Raw genomic sequence first — 18,451 nt, forward strand, 5'->3', positions numbered from 1 at the left:
TAACAGCCTCCATGATGTTGTTCCAGCACCATCAGATTCACTCCCATATCAGGACCTTTGCACATGCTGTTCTCTCAGTCTGGAAGCCTGTTCTCCCAGACATCTTATGACTTGCCCCTCACTGCCTGCACACATTTACTCAAATGCCACCTTATGTTTGAAGCTGTCCTTCACCTCAACCCCCCTCCCATGGCATATTCTATTCCTCTTACCCTAGATCAGTTTTCTCTCTAACACTTACCATTATCTGATATACCATATATTTATTTGCTTAACTGTTTTTTTTTAAAGTCATGTGTCTCCCCAACTAGAATGCAAGCTCCTTGAGGGCAGGGATATAGCTTCATCCATGGATGTGTCCAGAGTGCCTAAAACAGTGCTTGATGTGTGCAAGGTACTGAATAAAGAGGCGTTAAATGGATGACACATCACAGAATGAACACGAGGAAACTTAGGACTGTAACCTGCCATACTAATAGAGCAAAGAAAAAACCATGTAAGTTTTTATATAGATTCTAAAAAGACATCTGATTTTTTCAGCGTGCATATCTTGGCTTAAACATTGAATAAATGAAAATAGAGCATCCCTTAAAATGATGAGCAATATCTGTTCTTCTAACAGACATCATACCTTACAAACAGCATTCTCACTGAAGCCAAGAACAAGACAAGAATATTCACTATTATCACCATTTTAAATGTAATACTAGAATATTTAGTGAATAAAGCAAAGATAGTAACAATAATAATAGCCATAATATATTGGGCACTCTTTGGGGCACTGTTCTAAGACTTAAGTGCTCTATATGCAGTAATTTATTTTAATATTCACAATATCTGAGGTAATATGAGTACATTCCCATTATCAGGAACATGGAAAAGTTACATGATTTGCCCAAGGTCACAAAGTTGGTAAGTGGCTGAGTCAGAATTGGAATCCAGGGAGTTTCTCTGTTCTAACCATTATACACTACCTCCTCAACGAAAAATCATGAAGATAAAAATAGTGTAACTGTGGAAAACAGACTCTTGCTCCAGATAGTATTGTTGTCTATCTAAAAAACTCACACAAATTAATAGAGGAAAAACTAGAATTCAATATAGGCAGTCAAAAGACGTAAATACATGATCAACAGCTTGCCTATATTCTAGCAAGAACCATTTTAAAAAATGTCAAGAAAATTAGATCTCATTCCCAAAAGCAATAATAAATATAGAATACTTGAAAAGAAACCTAACATAAAATGAAAAACATCTATATGAAGAAAATGACAAAGCTTTACTGAGGACCTAAAACGCTTTGAATGGAGAGATGGTTATTCATGAATAGAGAGACTCAGTAATATAAAGATGTCAAATGTCTCCTAAATTAATTCTGGATTTACTGAAACTCAAATAAACACACCAATGGCATTTTTAGAATCTTACAGAACTTAATGGGTAAAAATAGAGACAACTGTGAAAAAGAAGGCAAGACTGCACATAAAAGTATATCAAAGAAAGAATATTCAAAACAGTGGGATGCCAATTCCAGAATAGATAGCTAGATCAAGGGAACAAAATTTTAAAAATGCATAAACAGTCTAAAGGTGCACTGTTTAATAGGTAGCCATTAGCCACATGTGGTTCTTCTGCATTTGAAATGGCTAGTGCCACATGTTCAAATAATAATGTTTGGGGTATACAGCATTAAATAAAATGTATTATTAAAATTAATTTTTCTGATTTCTTTTTTCTTTTTAAAATGTGGCTACTAGAAAATTTTATTTTCTTGGGCTGCACGCAAAATCACTGTGGACAGTGACTGAAGCCGTGAAATTAAAAGACACATGCTCCCTGGAAGGAAAACTATGACAAACCAAGACAGCATATTAAAAAGCAGAGACATTATTTTGCCAAAAAAGCCCTGTATAGTCAAAGCTATGGTTTTTCCAGTAATCATGTACGAATGGAGAGTTGGTCCTTAAAGAAGGCTGAGCACCAAAGAAATGATGCTTTTAAACTGTGGTGCTGGAGAAGACTCTTGAGAGTCCCTTGGACTGCAAGGAGATCAAACCAGTCAAACCTAAAGTAAGTCAACCCTGAGTATCCACTCGAAGGACTGATGCTGAAGCTGAAGCTCTAATACTTCAGCCACCTGATGTGAAGAGCTGACTCACTGGAAAAGATCCTGATGCTGGGAAAGACTGAAGGCAAAAGGAGAAGGGGGCAGCAGAGGATGAAATGGTTAGATATTAATAGCATCACCAGCTCAATGGACATGAATTTGAGCAAACTCCAGGAGACAGTGGAGGACAAAGGAGCCTGGCGTGCTATAGTCCACAGGGTCGCAAAGAGTCAGACATGACTTTGTGATTGAACAACAACTAGAAAATTTAAAATCACATATATTATATATGACTATATTATATTTATATTATACAGAACTGGAAATTATATGCAAAAAGCAGTATGTTATTTTCTAAAGATAATATTTAGCATAGGCATTTTAAATGGGTCAGGAAAAGATAAATTAATTAAATGCTGGAGAATTACTGAATGACTATGGGGGCAGAAAAAAGAAAGGTTTGATCTCAGGCCACATGCTGAAATTCTGGGCCAATTAGAAGAAAAGAAGAAAATGAAGGTGAATTTATGGAAATTTGGGGGGTGGGAAGAGCAAGACAAACTAAACTTAAAAGTGAGAAAAAACAATCTTCTTAAACTTGACTATATTAAATATTAAAATTTTTAATATTATCAAATAACATTAAAAAAACAAAATTGAATGTCACTTGAAACATAAGGGGATACTTGTAACAATTGTGACAAAGAGTTGATATCCTTACTTTATAAAGAACACTTTTAAATCAGTAAGAAAGACTCCAACAGGAATATGTGCCGATAACATTAACAGCCAGTTTACAAAAGGAGAAACAGAAATGAGAACGATTCCTAGTAAAAAAGAAATTCAGTCTTAGTAGTAATCAAAGAAATGCAAATTAAAATAGCAATTGCCAAGGATCAAAAAAGAATAATATACAATGTTGGCAATGAGTACTCCCATATATTGCTCTGAAACTAAATTGGTATGATCTTTCTGGAGGACAATTTGGCAACATGTACAAAAGGTTGTAAAATGTGCACACGTTATTTCTAGGAATTTATCCTTGAAAAGTAATCAGAGATGTTCACACAAAAATACAAGTATGGATTTACTGCACTGTTGTTTATAATCAGGAAAAATTGGCAAGTATCTCCATGTTTAGTAATGGGAGCTTCCTTGAGTAATTATGGTATATCCATAGGGATATACAATAATTTTCACCAGCTATTAGAAAAAAAAAAAAAAATCAGCAATAGAGAACACTTTCTCTACCATCCCAGATTCCTCAAAATGTCAAAGATTTTTTAAAAATCTCTAAACGTTCTGGAAAATGATTAAGAAGACCACCAATGGATAGACTATTTGCAGAACTATATTGAAAGACAGGAAGGGAACAGATCAAAGGATAAAGAAGACTGGAGAAGAGCAGCCCCAAACACATCAGGCTGTGACAAAGGCGGGGACATTTCACGGGGTCGCCAGGCCCAGAGTTGCCAGGCCATTATGAGTCACAGTGGTGGAGAATATCTGATGGCTGGGGAAAATGTTCCCACTGGGTTGCAAGATTATGGAAGCCATTTCTATAGTCGGAGCTTGTATTTGTTAATACAAGTTCACTCATGTGTACGGAAAAAAATGGTAAAAACATATGCCTATAAATGTTAACACTGACCTTTCAGTGGGTAGTTATGGCAAGTTTTTACTTTTCCTTTTTTGTTCTGTGTTTTCCAAGTTTTCTGCATTGAGTACATTTCAATATCATGGTTAGAAAACATCATGTGAGTATTTTAAAACAAGCAAAAACTAATAACAAACAGAACTTGAAGTTTTTATGTAAGAAAGTGACCACAGTGTTATTATTTTTCTTTTGAATCCCTTTTGAAACCTTCTGGCTGGTTTCCCAGACTCTAGCCTGCTCGTCCCAATCAGCTCTCAAGATTGCTAACCGTCTCTCACCCCTGATCTGAAACCTTCCATGGCTCCCTGCTCCTACTGCTGACAGGCGAAGTCCAAACATGGAGGCATGTGGGGCCTTCACCATCCTTTCGCCCAGCCCATTCTCCCCTTCTTGTCCTACACACTGAACTGTCCAGCCCTAAACTACCTTCTATTTCCCAAAGGTTCCCCACACCTTCCAACTCCACTCCTTCACTCACATACCCTGGCACTACCGAAGCCGGGCAGATGGGCCTTGGAGGTGGGGGAACCACAGTCAGAATTACCAGAAGAGCTCTGGGGACCCACACATGACAAGATGCACTGCCTTGTTAGCCAAGCTCAGCCAAGGCTGTGACAAATTCCCCTGGGACACTTGGTAGGAGCAGATGTGGAGGGACGGCACTGAGATTTGGGATCTGGGAAGATCATAAGACGTAAATGCAGAATCTCATGGCAAAAATTCCAGGGGACTGTGAGGAGCCCTGCTTGAGACATGGATTGCTTGTTCTGGATACCTACCTCCTTGCTCCTGAGGTGGGTGTTGGGTGGGATGGATGGGGGATACTGGCCCAGGCCATGCCTCCTTCTCTCCACGGGGAGAGGCAAAAACCTGGGTTCACACCAACACCTGCCCCTGCTTGGTGAATCCTTGGCAAAGTGACTTCATCCCTCCTGAGTGAGTCAGTTCTACCAAATGGAGATGGACCATGCTGGGCAACTAAACGTCATCACCTGCATATGGCAGTAGATGATGTCATAACTATTAAATACATTTTCCCACTCAGCTGTTCTGGAGCAGCGGCTGCTTCACAGGGCTGCAGTCATGCTCTGAGAACCTAGCCCAGGGACTGTGCAGGACCCCCTCAGGAAGTACCCCTGTTCAAGGCTGTGAGGTGGATGGCCAGGACCCTCCCTCCCCCTCTGGAGACCTCCATGAACTCCTCTGGGCCCTCACTCACTCATGTGTTCCAGGGTCCACACTGCCTGGGTAGAGACATAGTTATCTAATATCACAGCCCTGGTGAGTAGTGAGTGTGGCACTCACCCTGGCCCCCCAGGCAAGCACCCCATTCTCTCTGAGAAGGGTCCAAGGCAGCTCCTTTCTTCTACGAGTTGGGGTGTGTGAGGTGGGAGGGTGCTTGGCTTTGAAGACCTGCTGGGGAGTGTCAGGAGGAAGCATCTGCCATCTCCTCCCTGGTCTGGAGAGGAGAAGGGAGGGTGTGGGCCATCCTTCCAAGGGTGGAGCTCTAAGCCCAAACAAGCATTCCCCTCAGAGGCCTGCCTTTTAGGCTAAGCCACTGCAGCCACCTCTGGACAGGAAAATATCCTAAAAGCATGAGCAAGTTCTTCAAATAGAAGTTGGGGCATAGAGTAGAACCATCAGGGTCAGAATCTGATCTGTCAGGAGTCCCCTCTGGCCTCCTAGTAATAGAAGATCTGCAGGTGTGTGGGTGACCCTGCAACCTAGAGAAATGCCAAGGACAAAGACCAGAGCTGGGTCTGGCCCTACTTTCTGATAATGTGGGCCTCAAAGCACAGTGGCCTCAGTCGAAAGCTTCCCATTCCTCTAATACCGGGATTCTCCAACTCCAGTGTGCTGAGCCCCACCCCCAAGGGTCTGATTCAGGGGGCCTGGGGTGGAGCCCTCAGATTTGCTGGGAACAAGTTCCCATTGCCTATGCTGCTGGTCAAGGGCCACACTGCAAGAACTGCTTTAGGGGATGGGACCTGATCCTGGTACAAGCGGTTACAGAAGTGATGACAACTCAGAATGAACATCCCAGAGAGCCAAAAACACAACTCAGACACAAACTACAGTGAGCTCATTCCCAATGCCCAACTCTGACACTACCCAGAAGAACCACAGAGCAGGTCCCAGGTCACTGCTGCTTCCAGTGGCTGGCCCAGAACCTTCCACTGAGATCTCTAGAAGAATCCTGCACCAACAAACAATGCCACATCCAAACAAAACTCAGTTAACAGATGTCAGAATGACCTGAGCTGAGCTCTGTGGGAACGTGACTTCCCAACTTTGTGGTGCCCCCCCTCCTCAATGGCCCCTGTGACTCACAACAGGGACTGACACTTCCCTGCAGTCCCCTTACCCCCATCTCACCATCCTAGTTGTAAGCAGACTACAGACCCCAAAAAAGAAACCACTGTCTTGGCCTCTAAGAATCTGGCCTAGTAGACAGAGATTGATTTACTGAAATCTTTACTGAACACATATGTGCCAGGCAGCACGCAGGGTTAGGGGACAGAAAGGCTCTTGTCCACAGGGGCCCTCCAGTCCAGGAGCAGTGGGTGACTGACAAGGAAGCAGGTAGGGTATTTCTCTGCCCTGTGCACAGCTGGTACAGAGAGAAGCCCGAGGGGAGGGGAGCACAGAGACGTACACCCAACCCAGTCAGGGGAGGAAAGTTGAGCCAGGTATGGGAGAGGACAGTCTGCAGAGAGAAGCCAGCACAGAGGTGAGGTTGGACCAAAGTGGGGAGTGCCGGAGGTGAGACAGAGAAGGAGGCCTCAGGGTATGTAAGGGTTTCTGTGGCCACCCCAAGGAGCTCATCCCTGCTCAGAGCAACAGGGAAGGCTGACGATTTTACTAAGGTTGGCTGCTAGATGAGAAACAAGCACAGGATCCCCCCCCACTCCACTGTGGGCATGTCCTCCAAGCCATAGAAGTGGCAACTTCAGAGAAGGTGACCAGAGACCCCTTTGGTTGGGGCAGATGGTGACTTGGCAAGCAAGGAAGGGCTCCAAGGGCCATGGAGGGCTGAAAGGGCAGGTGCTTTGAAGAGGAAGCTCTGCAGATGGTGCCCTTTTGGTCTTGGACAGATCAAGGGCTTCAGTGGGTCCCAGCTCTTGAGGGAGGCTCTGGTAAGGAAAGGTCAGCCCCAGCAGCGCCAAGATCACTAAGGACCAACGACTGGGCAAGGAGTCTTCGAATCTGCCTGGAGGGAGCAAAGGAGAGAGGAGTGGTGCCAGTGGCAGGCACTAAACCCCACCGTATGTCTGGGTTGCTGAACGGCGGCCAGCCAGGGATTAAGGAACCAGATTCTAGATGACAATAAAAATAACTGCCACCCCTTGCATGGTGCTTATTATGAGTCAGGCACTCCTCTTAGCACTTTAACTTTCAGAACACATGTAATCCTCACAAGCATCCTAAGAGTTAGTTACATTATCCCCGTTTTTAAGAGGAAGAAACTAAGGCATGTAGAAACTCAGTAATTCTCATGGTCACACCCCTGGGAATGGCAGGATGAGGGGCAATGACCCTGAACCTTCACCACAAATTCCTTGAGCTAGGAGAGATCTTAGAGATCAATCGACCCAACTCCCTTATCTTACAGAGGGGAAACAGTCCAAGAGAGACTGAGTGGTCTGTTCAATGGTACTAAGCTGGTTAGTTTAGCATCATGGGATCAGGAATCCAAAGAATAACTTAGTGAAGATGGTTTGGTGGACCACAGGACCAGGAGCTGGGAGAATAGGCTCAAATGACCCTCTGGCTATCTGCTGGTCCTCAGCCACCCCTGCTCACTACCTTCATCTCCACCTCATCCTTGCCTCTATCCTATGTCTTCAGTGTACACATAGACATCACTCAGCACCCTGGTCTCTCATTTCCTTGCCCCTGATCCTAGTGACCTCTGCCTCCACTCAGCTTTAGCTATTCATTCATCACCAGGGCTTGACCTCCTCAATCCCTACATCCCTCCCCCAGCTCTGCCCCAGCCTCCCATTCTTCTAGCTCCTTCATCCCTACACTCTCAAGCTTTGCAGAGACTTCCAGAGCTATACTTTCTTCAAGCCCACAGGGCCCTGCCTGTCCACTGCTCTCCATCCCGGGTCCCATGGACCACTCTCTCAGCAGCACTCTCATTATCACCACTTTTACCTTTGTCTTCCACCTGATGATTCTGATGAGCAACCAGAGTTGAGAACTCAAAGAAGGAGGCCTGACACTTACTGACCTCGAAGCCATGTCCACTCTCCCTGGCCTTCCACGCCACAGGTCCTGTGCCTTCATAGATGTTGGCACATGGTAGGCCACATCCGTATTATTTAAGTGAATGGATATGCATTCCTAGGGCTTGTCCCACGTACCAGTGGAGGTAAGAATGTCCATTTAATGAACTCCAACTATGCAGAAGTTTTTCATTTATGTTTTTTCATCTAACCCTCTCATCTCCCAGTGCCTGTGAGGTGGGGATAAATATCTCTGCTTTACACAAGGGAAACTGGATCTCACTGAGGTGTAGTGAATTGCCTGGGGCCGCAAAGCTTTTGCTTGGCAGATCTGGGCTTAGAGATCTTCTGGTACCAAGTGTTTCCTCCTCTCCTTTGATATAAGTCTTTGACCCAGAGAGGGTAGAGCTGAAGCAAGCGCCATCTTTCTGGCTACTGGTTCCCCATGGACCCCTGATTGTCCTGGCAGCAGCTTTAGATCTGGTACACCCGAGCCAACAAGGTGAAGTGAACTGCCTGGGGTCCACAGCCACTGCTGGGCAAAGTGGGGCCCAGAGATTAGCATATCTGATCCAAGGCCTGAGCAGCTCTGGGTCACTGCACACTAGCTTTGAATCTCATGGATGGGGGCTCCAAGGAGCAGCTGGTTCCAAGGTGGGATAACCTTCAGCCTTCTACCCCTTTCAATAGATTGAGGTTTCCCCCCATTCCCCTCTAATTTCAGGATTGCTTTCATTTGACATTCCTTCTAGTGCACCAGTCCAGAAGTGCTTGATGCTGCTGATCGACCAGTTTCATAAAAGGAATCCAGTTTCCTCTGCACTCACGAAAAGCTGTTAGCCCCTGGCGAGTTTCCAGGGCCTGCACTCCAGTGATGCAGCCAGACATTGGGAGAGGGATGCCAAAGCCCTTGGGCACAGAGAGGAGTCAGCTGGGCTGAGAGATTAAAATTGAGAGGGGTTCTTGCCAGCAATACCACCAAGCAACATCCTGTCCTTAGAAAAGAGGCTTCCCACTGAGATGCCCTGAAACCTGGCTGAAGGCCCTAACACAGCTGTGCGGGGACAGAGATGTGGTACCAAACTGACATTTCATGACCCCAGTGAGGACAGAATAATGGAGAAAACACTGACCAACAGTCTGTCAGGCTCCCAGCCTCAGCTGGGCTCTTTACCAGCAAGTGCCCTGGGGCAAGAAGGCACCTGCCTTCTGTGAGCCTCAGTTTCCTCATCTGTAAAATGGGAACCATAACCTCTCCCTAAAGGGCAACTGGCTGTTTGGAAATCTATAAAGCTTGGAACTGATCAAGCATCCTCTTTAAACCAAAGATTGGGGTTTTTCAAACCTCTCTACACAAAGGTAGTTCTCATGTAACTACAGGTAGTTAGGGATGAAAGAAGCAGCAATGGGCTGTCTGGACCTGGAGTCTAGTTTCTGGGATTCAGTCCTGACTCCTCTGTCAACAATCTTTCATGACTTCAGAGGTACTTTGAAGCCCTGAACTTTGTTCATTCCTCTCTCTGGGCCTCAGTCTCCCCTTCTGTACAATGAGGAGGTTGGGGGGGTGTCTCTAAGAGCCCATCAGGCTATGTCAGCCAAAGACTCCATCGCAAAAAAGCAGGTCCCTCCAAGTCTCGGCAGAGTCTCACGTGGATGGGGCCACAGGACTGGCCCTGCCCATCCTCACCATTAATCTGCTTCACACTCATTCCAGAACATTCGTGGCTGCTGTATAAAGGGCAGGCTTCCAACAACAGCCTCTTTAGTGTTTGGCAGTGAGTCACTCCCACTGGAGGTCAAGTTCTCTTTGTGCCTCTGCCTGGGGACTGGGAAACAGAGGTGGGAAGCTGAGGACCATTCTTGTCAGGGAAGAGCTGGCCTTGTTTGGATGACTACAGACCACTTCTGCTTTTCAAGCACCTCTGAAAATATCCCTCTCGGCACATAAACTGTATAGCTTGCAAAGCTCTTTGAAATTCATGACTCATCTGATTTTGGCAGGAGGTCTGCAGGATGGGCTTGGGAAGGGTTACTGTCCCCATTTTATAGGGGCAGAAGCTGCAGCTCAGAGAAGTGAGGTGACTTCGCCAAGGTCGTACAGCTAACACATGGAAGGGTCTCTCCCATGGAGTGGTCTCTCCTTCCCAGAGAAAAATGGGGCAGAGCCTTGGAAAGGTAAGTGCAGAGCTGGCGCGGAAACCCGGTCTGGTGGTTCCCAGCCCTGCTCTGCTCCACCTCCCCCACCCCCACACTGGCAGAAGGGGTGTGTCCTCCCCAGCTATGCTCACAGAGGTCTGCCTACACACCCACCTCACACATTTCCCTGAGGATCTGCTCACAGATGTTTCTCTTTCTTTCTCTTGGGCTCCTAAGCAAACTTGGACTGTGTCATCTTGTGGGGAAGCTCCCAGGACCAAGAGCACACTCAGGAGAAGACAGGAAAGTAGGGACTCTAAAGTGATGAGGGAAAAAAATAAGAAATCATTCTGCACTCGGCTGAGTGGAGAAAGCTTTTTAAAAGATTTGCTAATATCCACTGTTTGTAAAAATATGTGGAAACTTGCAAAGCAGTTGGAGGAACTAGAAACTAGAACAGGCTTTCTGGAGGTCAGTTTGTCTCAACGTTTTAAATGTCCCAGTAATTTTACTTCTAGAAATCCATTGTGAAGATGCACCTCTAGGTGGAAAGGTGTTGGCTGTGATATCAAAAAGCTGTAAACATTCAGTAATTTACCATCTATCCACCCGAAAAGAACATCATAGCCCATTAATAAGAACGAAGTCAATCAAGATCTCGAAGATCTGTTGTAAAGTGAAAAATGCAAAATATCTACCTAGTATGAGGGCATTAGGTTTAAAAGAACTGAAAAAGGTCTGGGCAGATGAACATTACACAGAAAGCCAGACTTGACTTGGAAGAGAAAGAGGATTTAGAGGAATTGGGTAAAGCAGACCTTTTCTTTCTTTTTTTTTTTTACTATATGTAATTTAACTTTTCTTTTCCTTGCAACAACAGCAAGCCTCAGAACACCAAGTATTGATGTATATTTGTAAATCATTAAAACTAAAAAAAAAAAAACCACCCAATTCACAGTGACTTTGGAATCTTCATTCCAAGCCGGCTTCTCCCCAAATTCTCCTCACAGGAGAAACACTCTTGGTGGCACCTCGTGATTTTAGTTCATCACTAGGGTCGGCAGCAAGAACAACACATCTTACAGGAGTGGTGAGGGAATAAACCACACGAGTTAGCCAACAAGCACAATGGAAGGGAAGGTTCCGCCCCTAAGCTGTGCAAGTTGAAGGTCTTCACCAGCCTCACGCACAGTCGAATACCTCAACAGCTCCAAGGCCCCGGAACAGTGCCCACCCTGATGGAGCTGTCTCGCCCCTTGCCTGGAGGTGGGTGAGGGGGCGCCCCCTAGCGGCGTGTACCTCTGAGAAGCGCTGCACGTCCTGGGTCAGCGTGCCCACCCGTTTCCACTGGTAGTGCTTCAGTAACTTCAGGATGGCTGGGTTCACCGCGTTATCTGATGGGACCGTCCTAAAGAAGTAAGGGTATTTCTTCTTATCTGCTAGAACAGGCGTGGTGGCAGCAAAGGAGAGCTGAAAAACACAAAAGAGACAGCATTTTACTGGGGGGCCCTCATAGCTGTGGGCCCAGGATCTTTCCTAAGGGAATAGAGGTCTTTAGTTCTCACTTGAGGTACAAACACACGGGCAAAATACTTTTAACCTTCTTACTGCAAAAGTAACATGTTACAACTGAAGAGGCTTTTAAAAATGCAAAATAACGAGAAAGAACCTTCGTTAGTGTTGTCGTCTGCCTCCTTCAGATCCTTTCTCCGTGCATGGCGATGAACTAAAAAAAGATTCTTGAGATCATTCTATACACACATTTGAACTGTTTGTTTATTCCCTCATTAAACATTGTCTTAAAAGCATTTAACCAGCCTGTTAAAACTTCTTGCAAACATTTTATCATGTAAATTTTTTAATAGTTCCGTAACATTCTAGCATCTGAACATACTGTAATTTACCAAATTGTGTTTAATTTGGGGGCATTTAGACTATTTCTAATTTGTCATTATTATCATATTATTCTACAAGCACCTTTGTGCTTAGCATTTTTCCCCTATATTTCAGGCTTTTTCCATAGGATAGAGTCTAGGATGTGAAATTTCCCAGAGAAAGAATGTGAGCTTTTAAAGACATGGGATGATTTGAGAGAATAGCACTGAAACATGTATATTACCATATGTAAAATATATAACCAGTGCAAGTTTGATACTTGAAGCAGGGCACCCAAAGCCAGTGCTCTGGGACAACCCAGAGGGATAGGGTAGGGAGGGAAGTGGGAGGGGGTTTCAGGATGGGGAGGACACATGTATACCTGTGGCTGATTCAAGTCAATGTATGGCAAAAACCAGCACAATACTGTAAAGTAATTATCCTTCAATTAAAATAAAGAAATTAACTTAAAAAATAAAGACTTCACACTTATTTCCAAAAAGGATTGCATCAATTTGCACACCCACTGCTGCTAAGTCGCTTCAGTCGTGTCCGACTCTGTGCGACCCCATGGACGGCAGCTCACCAGGCTCCGCCGTCCCTAGGATTCTCCAGGCAAGAATACTAGAGTGGGTTGCCATTTCCTTCTCCAGTGCATGAAAGGGAAAAGTGAAAGTGAAGTCACTCAGTCATGTCCAACTCTTAGCGACCCCATGGACTGTAGCCTACCAGGCTCCTCCATCCATGGGATTTTCCAGGCAAGAGTACTGGAGTGGGATGCCATTGCCTTCTCCCACTAGCCAAGTATAATTATAGAGGATCAATCTTACCACATTCTTGTCAACAGACAGAAATAAAACATCTTTCTATCTAATTTATTAATGATTTATCACTGAAAAACTGGAATCATATTGCATTCATTGGTTATACATTATGTTGAACCTTTTTCTATGTGGCTGATTACTAGTTATAGGTCCTATTTTAGGAATTGTTTTTTCATGTCTCTTGTTTATTTTTTGAGTGGTATTCTAATGCTTTTCTTATCAAATTTAATGAAGACTGTTGTACATATAGCATTCAAATTCAAGACTATTACAGGTGCTGCAAACACCCCAGCTTGTTTGCTTTTACATTTCATGTGTGTATATTCTAATTTACAGTAGTAGTCAAATCTGTCCATCTTTCCCTTTATTAGTGCTTCTTTTTCTTTTAAGTGCCTGTGAGTTGCTAAATTGGATTTTAATTATCTGTCCTACAGGGCTCAGCATAAATGTCACCTCTTCTATAACATTTCTTCTGATCTCTGCTTTCTCTTCCCCTCAGCCTCATCCACAGAAGGTGGTTATCAAATTTTTTGATCTTTGCAGTGTGATGGTGGAAAAATGGTATCTTCTTGTAGTTCTGATTTGCATTTACCTTATTGAGAGTGAGGTTGAGGATCTCTCTGATGTTGAAGAGCAATGTGCAGTATCTTTCTGGAACGTATTCACATCCTTTGCTTGTTTTCCAATTGGACTTTGAGTCTTTCCCTTCCTGGTTAGCAGAAGCGATCTTTCATAGTAAGGAGATTAGCCCTTTGTGATATAAGTTGCTAATTCACCCTCAGTCTGTACCTTTTCTTTTGATGTTTCTCATGATGTCTTTTGCCATACAGAGGTGTTTTTGTGTGTGTGTGTGGCTGAATTTATTATTTTTTTTTCCTTTCTGTTTTCAGGCTTTATGTTATATTTAGAAAAACCTTTCCCAGTTTGAGATTGTAAGAGAATCCCTCCATGGTGCCTCCTAGTCTGTCTGTCATCCTCCCCTGTCCGTTCTCCCAGGCTGTCGCCTGGTGAGGGAGGAGGAAGATTCTGCACCCGCATGTGATGAGCGCTGACCCAACTGATGGTTAGGCTTTATACAATCCTGTGGGCCCTAACAAATTATTTTGTTTTTCATGTGTCTAGCAACTATTTAATAAACTCTTGTATAGTTTTTTGTTGTTGATGGGTACCGGCAGCTCCAGAATTTTATGACCACTGCCACGGTTATGTCTGTGTATCACTTGTTAACGCTACTTGGTTTAGTCTAACCTTCTTCAGTATGCTTCATTTACCACACTTTGTGCTCAGAATACCTAAATATTGTTTTATTTTTGGCCATGCTGCACAACTTCCAGGATCTTAGTTCCCTGACCAGAGTTGAACTCATTCCCTCAGCAGTGAAAGTAGGGAGTCCTAACCACTGGACCACCAGGGAATTCCCAATACTATTTTTTAAAAGTAGTATTTCCTTCCTTCTTTTGTTTCGTTTAAATCTTTGATCCAGAGAGGGCATGGCTGAAGCAAGATCTCTCTTTGCGGCCACCAGCTTTCTCCCCCAACGTTTGCTGTTCCAACAGCTCTAGATTCAATACAGCTCAGAGTCCAACTTCAGTATCTTGGGAAGAAACATCCTGGCACCCCCATCCCCTGGTTGAAGTTGCTTTGCTGCTCTTCCTGTGACCTGAGGAAGCACTTCTTCCCCCCAAGACTTCAGCAGAGCAGGGCAGTGGCAATCTTGTCCCTTTGGTGACCTGGCTCAGGCAGTAGATTGCCACTACCTAGGGTCCCCGGATCTCCTCGGGTCACTTGGCAGCCTCAACAGGTCCCATTAGTTGGAGCTGAACATACAGCAACCCATCAGCTGTCACCGGAGCTACAGAGCACCTATAGAAATCAATTTCTAAGATCCCCACAGAGACAGGACATCATCCCAAGCTTGGTAGAGGTCAAGGATAGATCAACGGTTAAAAAAATCGGGGGGTAGAGTAAGCCCCCGGAGAAGGCAATGGCACCCCACTCCAGTACTCTTGCCTGGAAAATCCCATGGATGGAGGATCCTGGTGGGCTGCCATCTATGGGGTCGCACAGAGTCGGACACGACTGAGGTGATTTAGCAGTAGTAGCAGAGTAAGCCCCAATAGGGAGCACCCAGAGAGAGGAAATCCCAGTTGGATACAGTGAGGACACTCATATCCAGAGTAGTCCGGCAAGGGAAGGCCTGCTGACAGAAGTAGTAAGATCTCTGTGTCTGGAGGTGTGCAAATAGAGGCTAGCCCATGGCCCAGAAAGAACACAGAGGGGCTTCAAAGTGTCTGAGAACTCCTGAAAAACTGTATGAAAACACCTGTGGGGCATGCATATGCATACAGACACACACATTTTTCTGAAAAGAGGATCCATGGCTGCCATCAGATTTACAACAAGGATCTTACAACCAAACAAGGTGAGCACACCTGCCTGAAGGTGATACTTAGGTCCCATAGTGATGTAAGAAATAGAAGCTCTCTACAGTCTGCTCAGACCCAGTATCTGTTATTCTTCTCTCAAGATTAAAACAACACTTCCAGTTTCCTATGGTCAGTGTAAGAAAGAGCTATTAAAAAATCAGGGAGACACTATTTCAGGACCTGGGATGGTATATGTGCAATTGCATACCCAAAAATGCTTATCTAATACAATTTGGAAAATATTGGTTTTCTGATGTGATTTCTGAATCACACTCTGGTTGATACTTTGCTGTTATTGTCCCATTAGTTCCAGGTCCACAATTAATTGTTGCTTGAACAACCTCATATGTTTGCCCTGTAGGTAATTACAGTGGTTACTGTTCAGTGAATAAATGGCCCATTGTGTTTACAATGGGCTTGGAGTACAATATATGCCCCGGGTCTAAATCATGTTGGGTGCAAAATATTAACTGGCACTGACATTTTCTGCACCATTTGAGATAATGCACACTTTGATTAGATTGCTTTGCATCACTGTTCTTCTAGCTTTAGCCTCCTAAAACTTTCTTCTACCGGCAAAGGCTGCAGGCACTGGGTAGCACTGCTGAACTTCAGAACCGAAGGAACCTGAGAAATCATCTAGTTCTGGGGTTCTCTCTCTATTCTGGCTACACACTGGAATCACATGAGCAGATTTTTTAAAATATTGATGACTTGGTCTCACTCCAAACCAAGTGAATCAGAATCTCTGGGCATAGAGCCCATGTATCAGTATTATTTAAAAACTTCCCAAGGTGATTATGGAGCCCAATGAAGGTTGAGAATCACTGATATAGCTCAACAGCCCTAGTTTTGAATAAGCGGACTGAGGTCCTGAAATGGAAAGACATGGAGATACCCATCAAAGTTAGTAAGAGGTAGAAACAAAATTCGAATCCAGAGCTAAAGGACTCTAAAACCTGTGTCCTTTCTTCCTCTGATGGCTGTCCTCTGCTGCCTGTGTGCCAGGCTTTCCTCCTCCAGCACAGTCACCCAGTATCTGCAACACGTGGCCTGTCAGCATCAGGATCCCCATTCAAAGTTCCAATTTCCTGCCTCATTTCACATAGCCAAGTCCATTCCTAAACAGACTATGATTGAGGTTTCAAGTTAATCCCTACCAAGGATTATTTCAGAGAGTACTTTTAAATTTATTTTACAGTTTTGTTATCATTTCTAGTTTTATTGCATTGTTTTGAGAATTTGGTTTATACAGTGTCTGCTTTTGGAATTTATTGAGAGTTTTTGGGGGGTGGCTTATTATACAATCAATTTTTGTGAAAGTTCCATGGTAGCCAGAAAAATAGATGCACTCTCTAGTTGTAACCTATAAAATTCTTTATCAAACTTTTGATGCATAAGTGATATAACCCAACTAACCAATTATATTACTAACACATGCTTTGTATTTTTGTCTACTTGACCTATCAAAGACTGAGAGGTATGTTGAGCTTTTTTCTATTGTCTCTGACAATTTCTCCACGTTACTCAAATTTTTTGCTTTTTACATTTTGATTTTATGTTGTTTTGAAGATAAGTGCGCATTACAATTACATCGTTATTTTTCAGCAATGTATATATACCCTTCCCTAGTGCAAACAGCAGGTACTTACCAGATAATCACTGAATGATCTGAGAATTAAAATATTTATCAAGATAAAATAACCCTGTTTGTCATTTATTGCTGTTTGTTTCATATAATATCTTGCTCAATATTAATACTGAATTAATATCTGGATATTAATATTGAAACCCTTTATTTTTTGCTTGCATTTACCTGTCATAGCTCTGATTCTCCTTTTATTTGTATTCCATTAAGATTGTTTTTACATATATTTCTTGAAATGAGGACATGAGTGGATTTTAAAATACATACTTATTGCTGCAATAAATACTTGACATTGCATTCATCATCTTGCTAGCAGTCTTTTTTTTTAAAAAAGGTTTCCTTTTTGTTTCCTTTTTTTCCCTTTGGTATTCACACTTCTCCATTCTTCTCCATTCTGGATATATTAATCTTGCTTTTTGTCTTAACCTGTTAGACTATCTTTTCATATTATGAAGAAGGGTGAGGGGTTGAAAATTTGCTGAGGATGACCCTCTGTTGCTTTGACGCACGGTAGAATATATCTGGATATAAAATTCTTGGGCTACCATTTTTCTGCTTTGAAACTATAAAGTGGTGCAAAGGAGAAATCCGAGGATGGTTTGACTGTTATTCATTTACAGGTAACTAATATTCTCTGTTTGGATGCCTGAAGTTTTTTTCTTTATTCTTAGAATTAAAAAAAATTACCTAAATAGATGTGGATATGGCACTCTTGATTTTATCTGGAACACAGGGAGGCCTTCAATCTATATGTTCAAGTCTTTTAACTAAAATATATATATATATGTGTGTGTGTGTGTTTGTGTGTGTGTGTGTGTGTGTGTATGTACATACACATATATATTCATAAGTATAAATACATTATATAAATACAGCATTTATATATAATATATAATGCTATATATTGATTATATTTGTATTACATTAATATTTATATATATTCTTGCCTCTCCACTAGAATACTTGATTATCTACGTGTTGTCTTTCATTCCCCAAATCCATATCTGTCGTATTTTTTCTATGATTTCACATCTTGGTCCTTCTCCTCTGCATTCTGAAAGACCATCTTATTTTATCTCTTATTAGAGGGTACCTGAAAATTCAGTTTCACTAATTTCTTGTAAAAAGGCCATATCATCCACAGTCCCAATGACAGAGCACCAGGGTTCTCATTTCTTCACATACTAACCAACATTTGGTATTACCTGACTTTCTACCTTTTTGCTTATCTTTCAGGGATAAGGTAGCTCTCTATTAATAACTGATTCTGCAGCCCCCTGAACATAATGTGGAATGTGGTTGAGTAGCTGTACAGGTACACCATTCAAGTTCTTTATTCAGTGGGTTTGCTTTTCAAGTCACTTTTAGTATTACTGTCCTTGCCATATTTTTTATTGTTATTGACTTCTTCCATTTTCTAGTAATTTTTTTAATGATCAGAACCCTTTTTGCTCCATCCTATCTCATGTTTCATGGAGACCATGTCTTTTCTGCATATGATTGAAGCTGCCAAAAGTCTTTCCAAAGTTTTTGTCTTTATCCTACA

The 18,451-nt window shown here is 43.0% G+C and overlaps 1 protein-coding gene across 1 annotated transcript in view; it reads right to left on the reverse strand.

Annotated features, from left to right (window-relative positions):
• The window catches only part of GABBR2 (gamma-aminobutyric acid type B receptor subunit 2), a 367,555-nt gene that overhangs the window by 201,985 nt on the left and 147,119 nt on the right, over window positions 1-18,451 (reverse strand). The window contains exon 3 of the mRNA XM_081511648.1: window positions 11,432-11,602. Within this exon, the coding sequence (XP_081367774.1) occupies window positions 11,432-11,602 (171 nt within the window). The remainder of the gene's footprint in view (window positions 1-11,431; window positions 11,603-18,451) is intronic.

The sequence above is a fragment of the Giraffa tippelskirchi genome, chromosome 1 (assembly GCF_054371585.1).
Source record: "Giraffa tippelskirchi isolate mGirTip1 chromosome 1, T2T-mGirTip1v1.2.pri, whole genome shotgun sequence".
Classification (NCBI taxonomy): domain Eukaryota; kingdom Metazoa; phylum Chordata; class Mammalia; order Artiodactyla; family Giraffidae; genus Giraffa; species Giraffa tippelskirchi.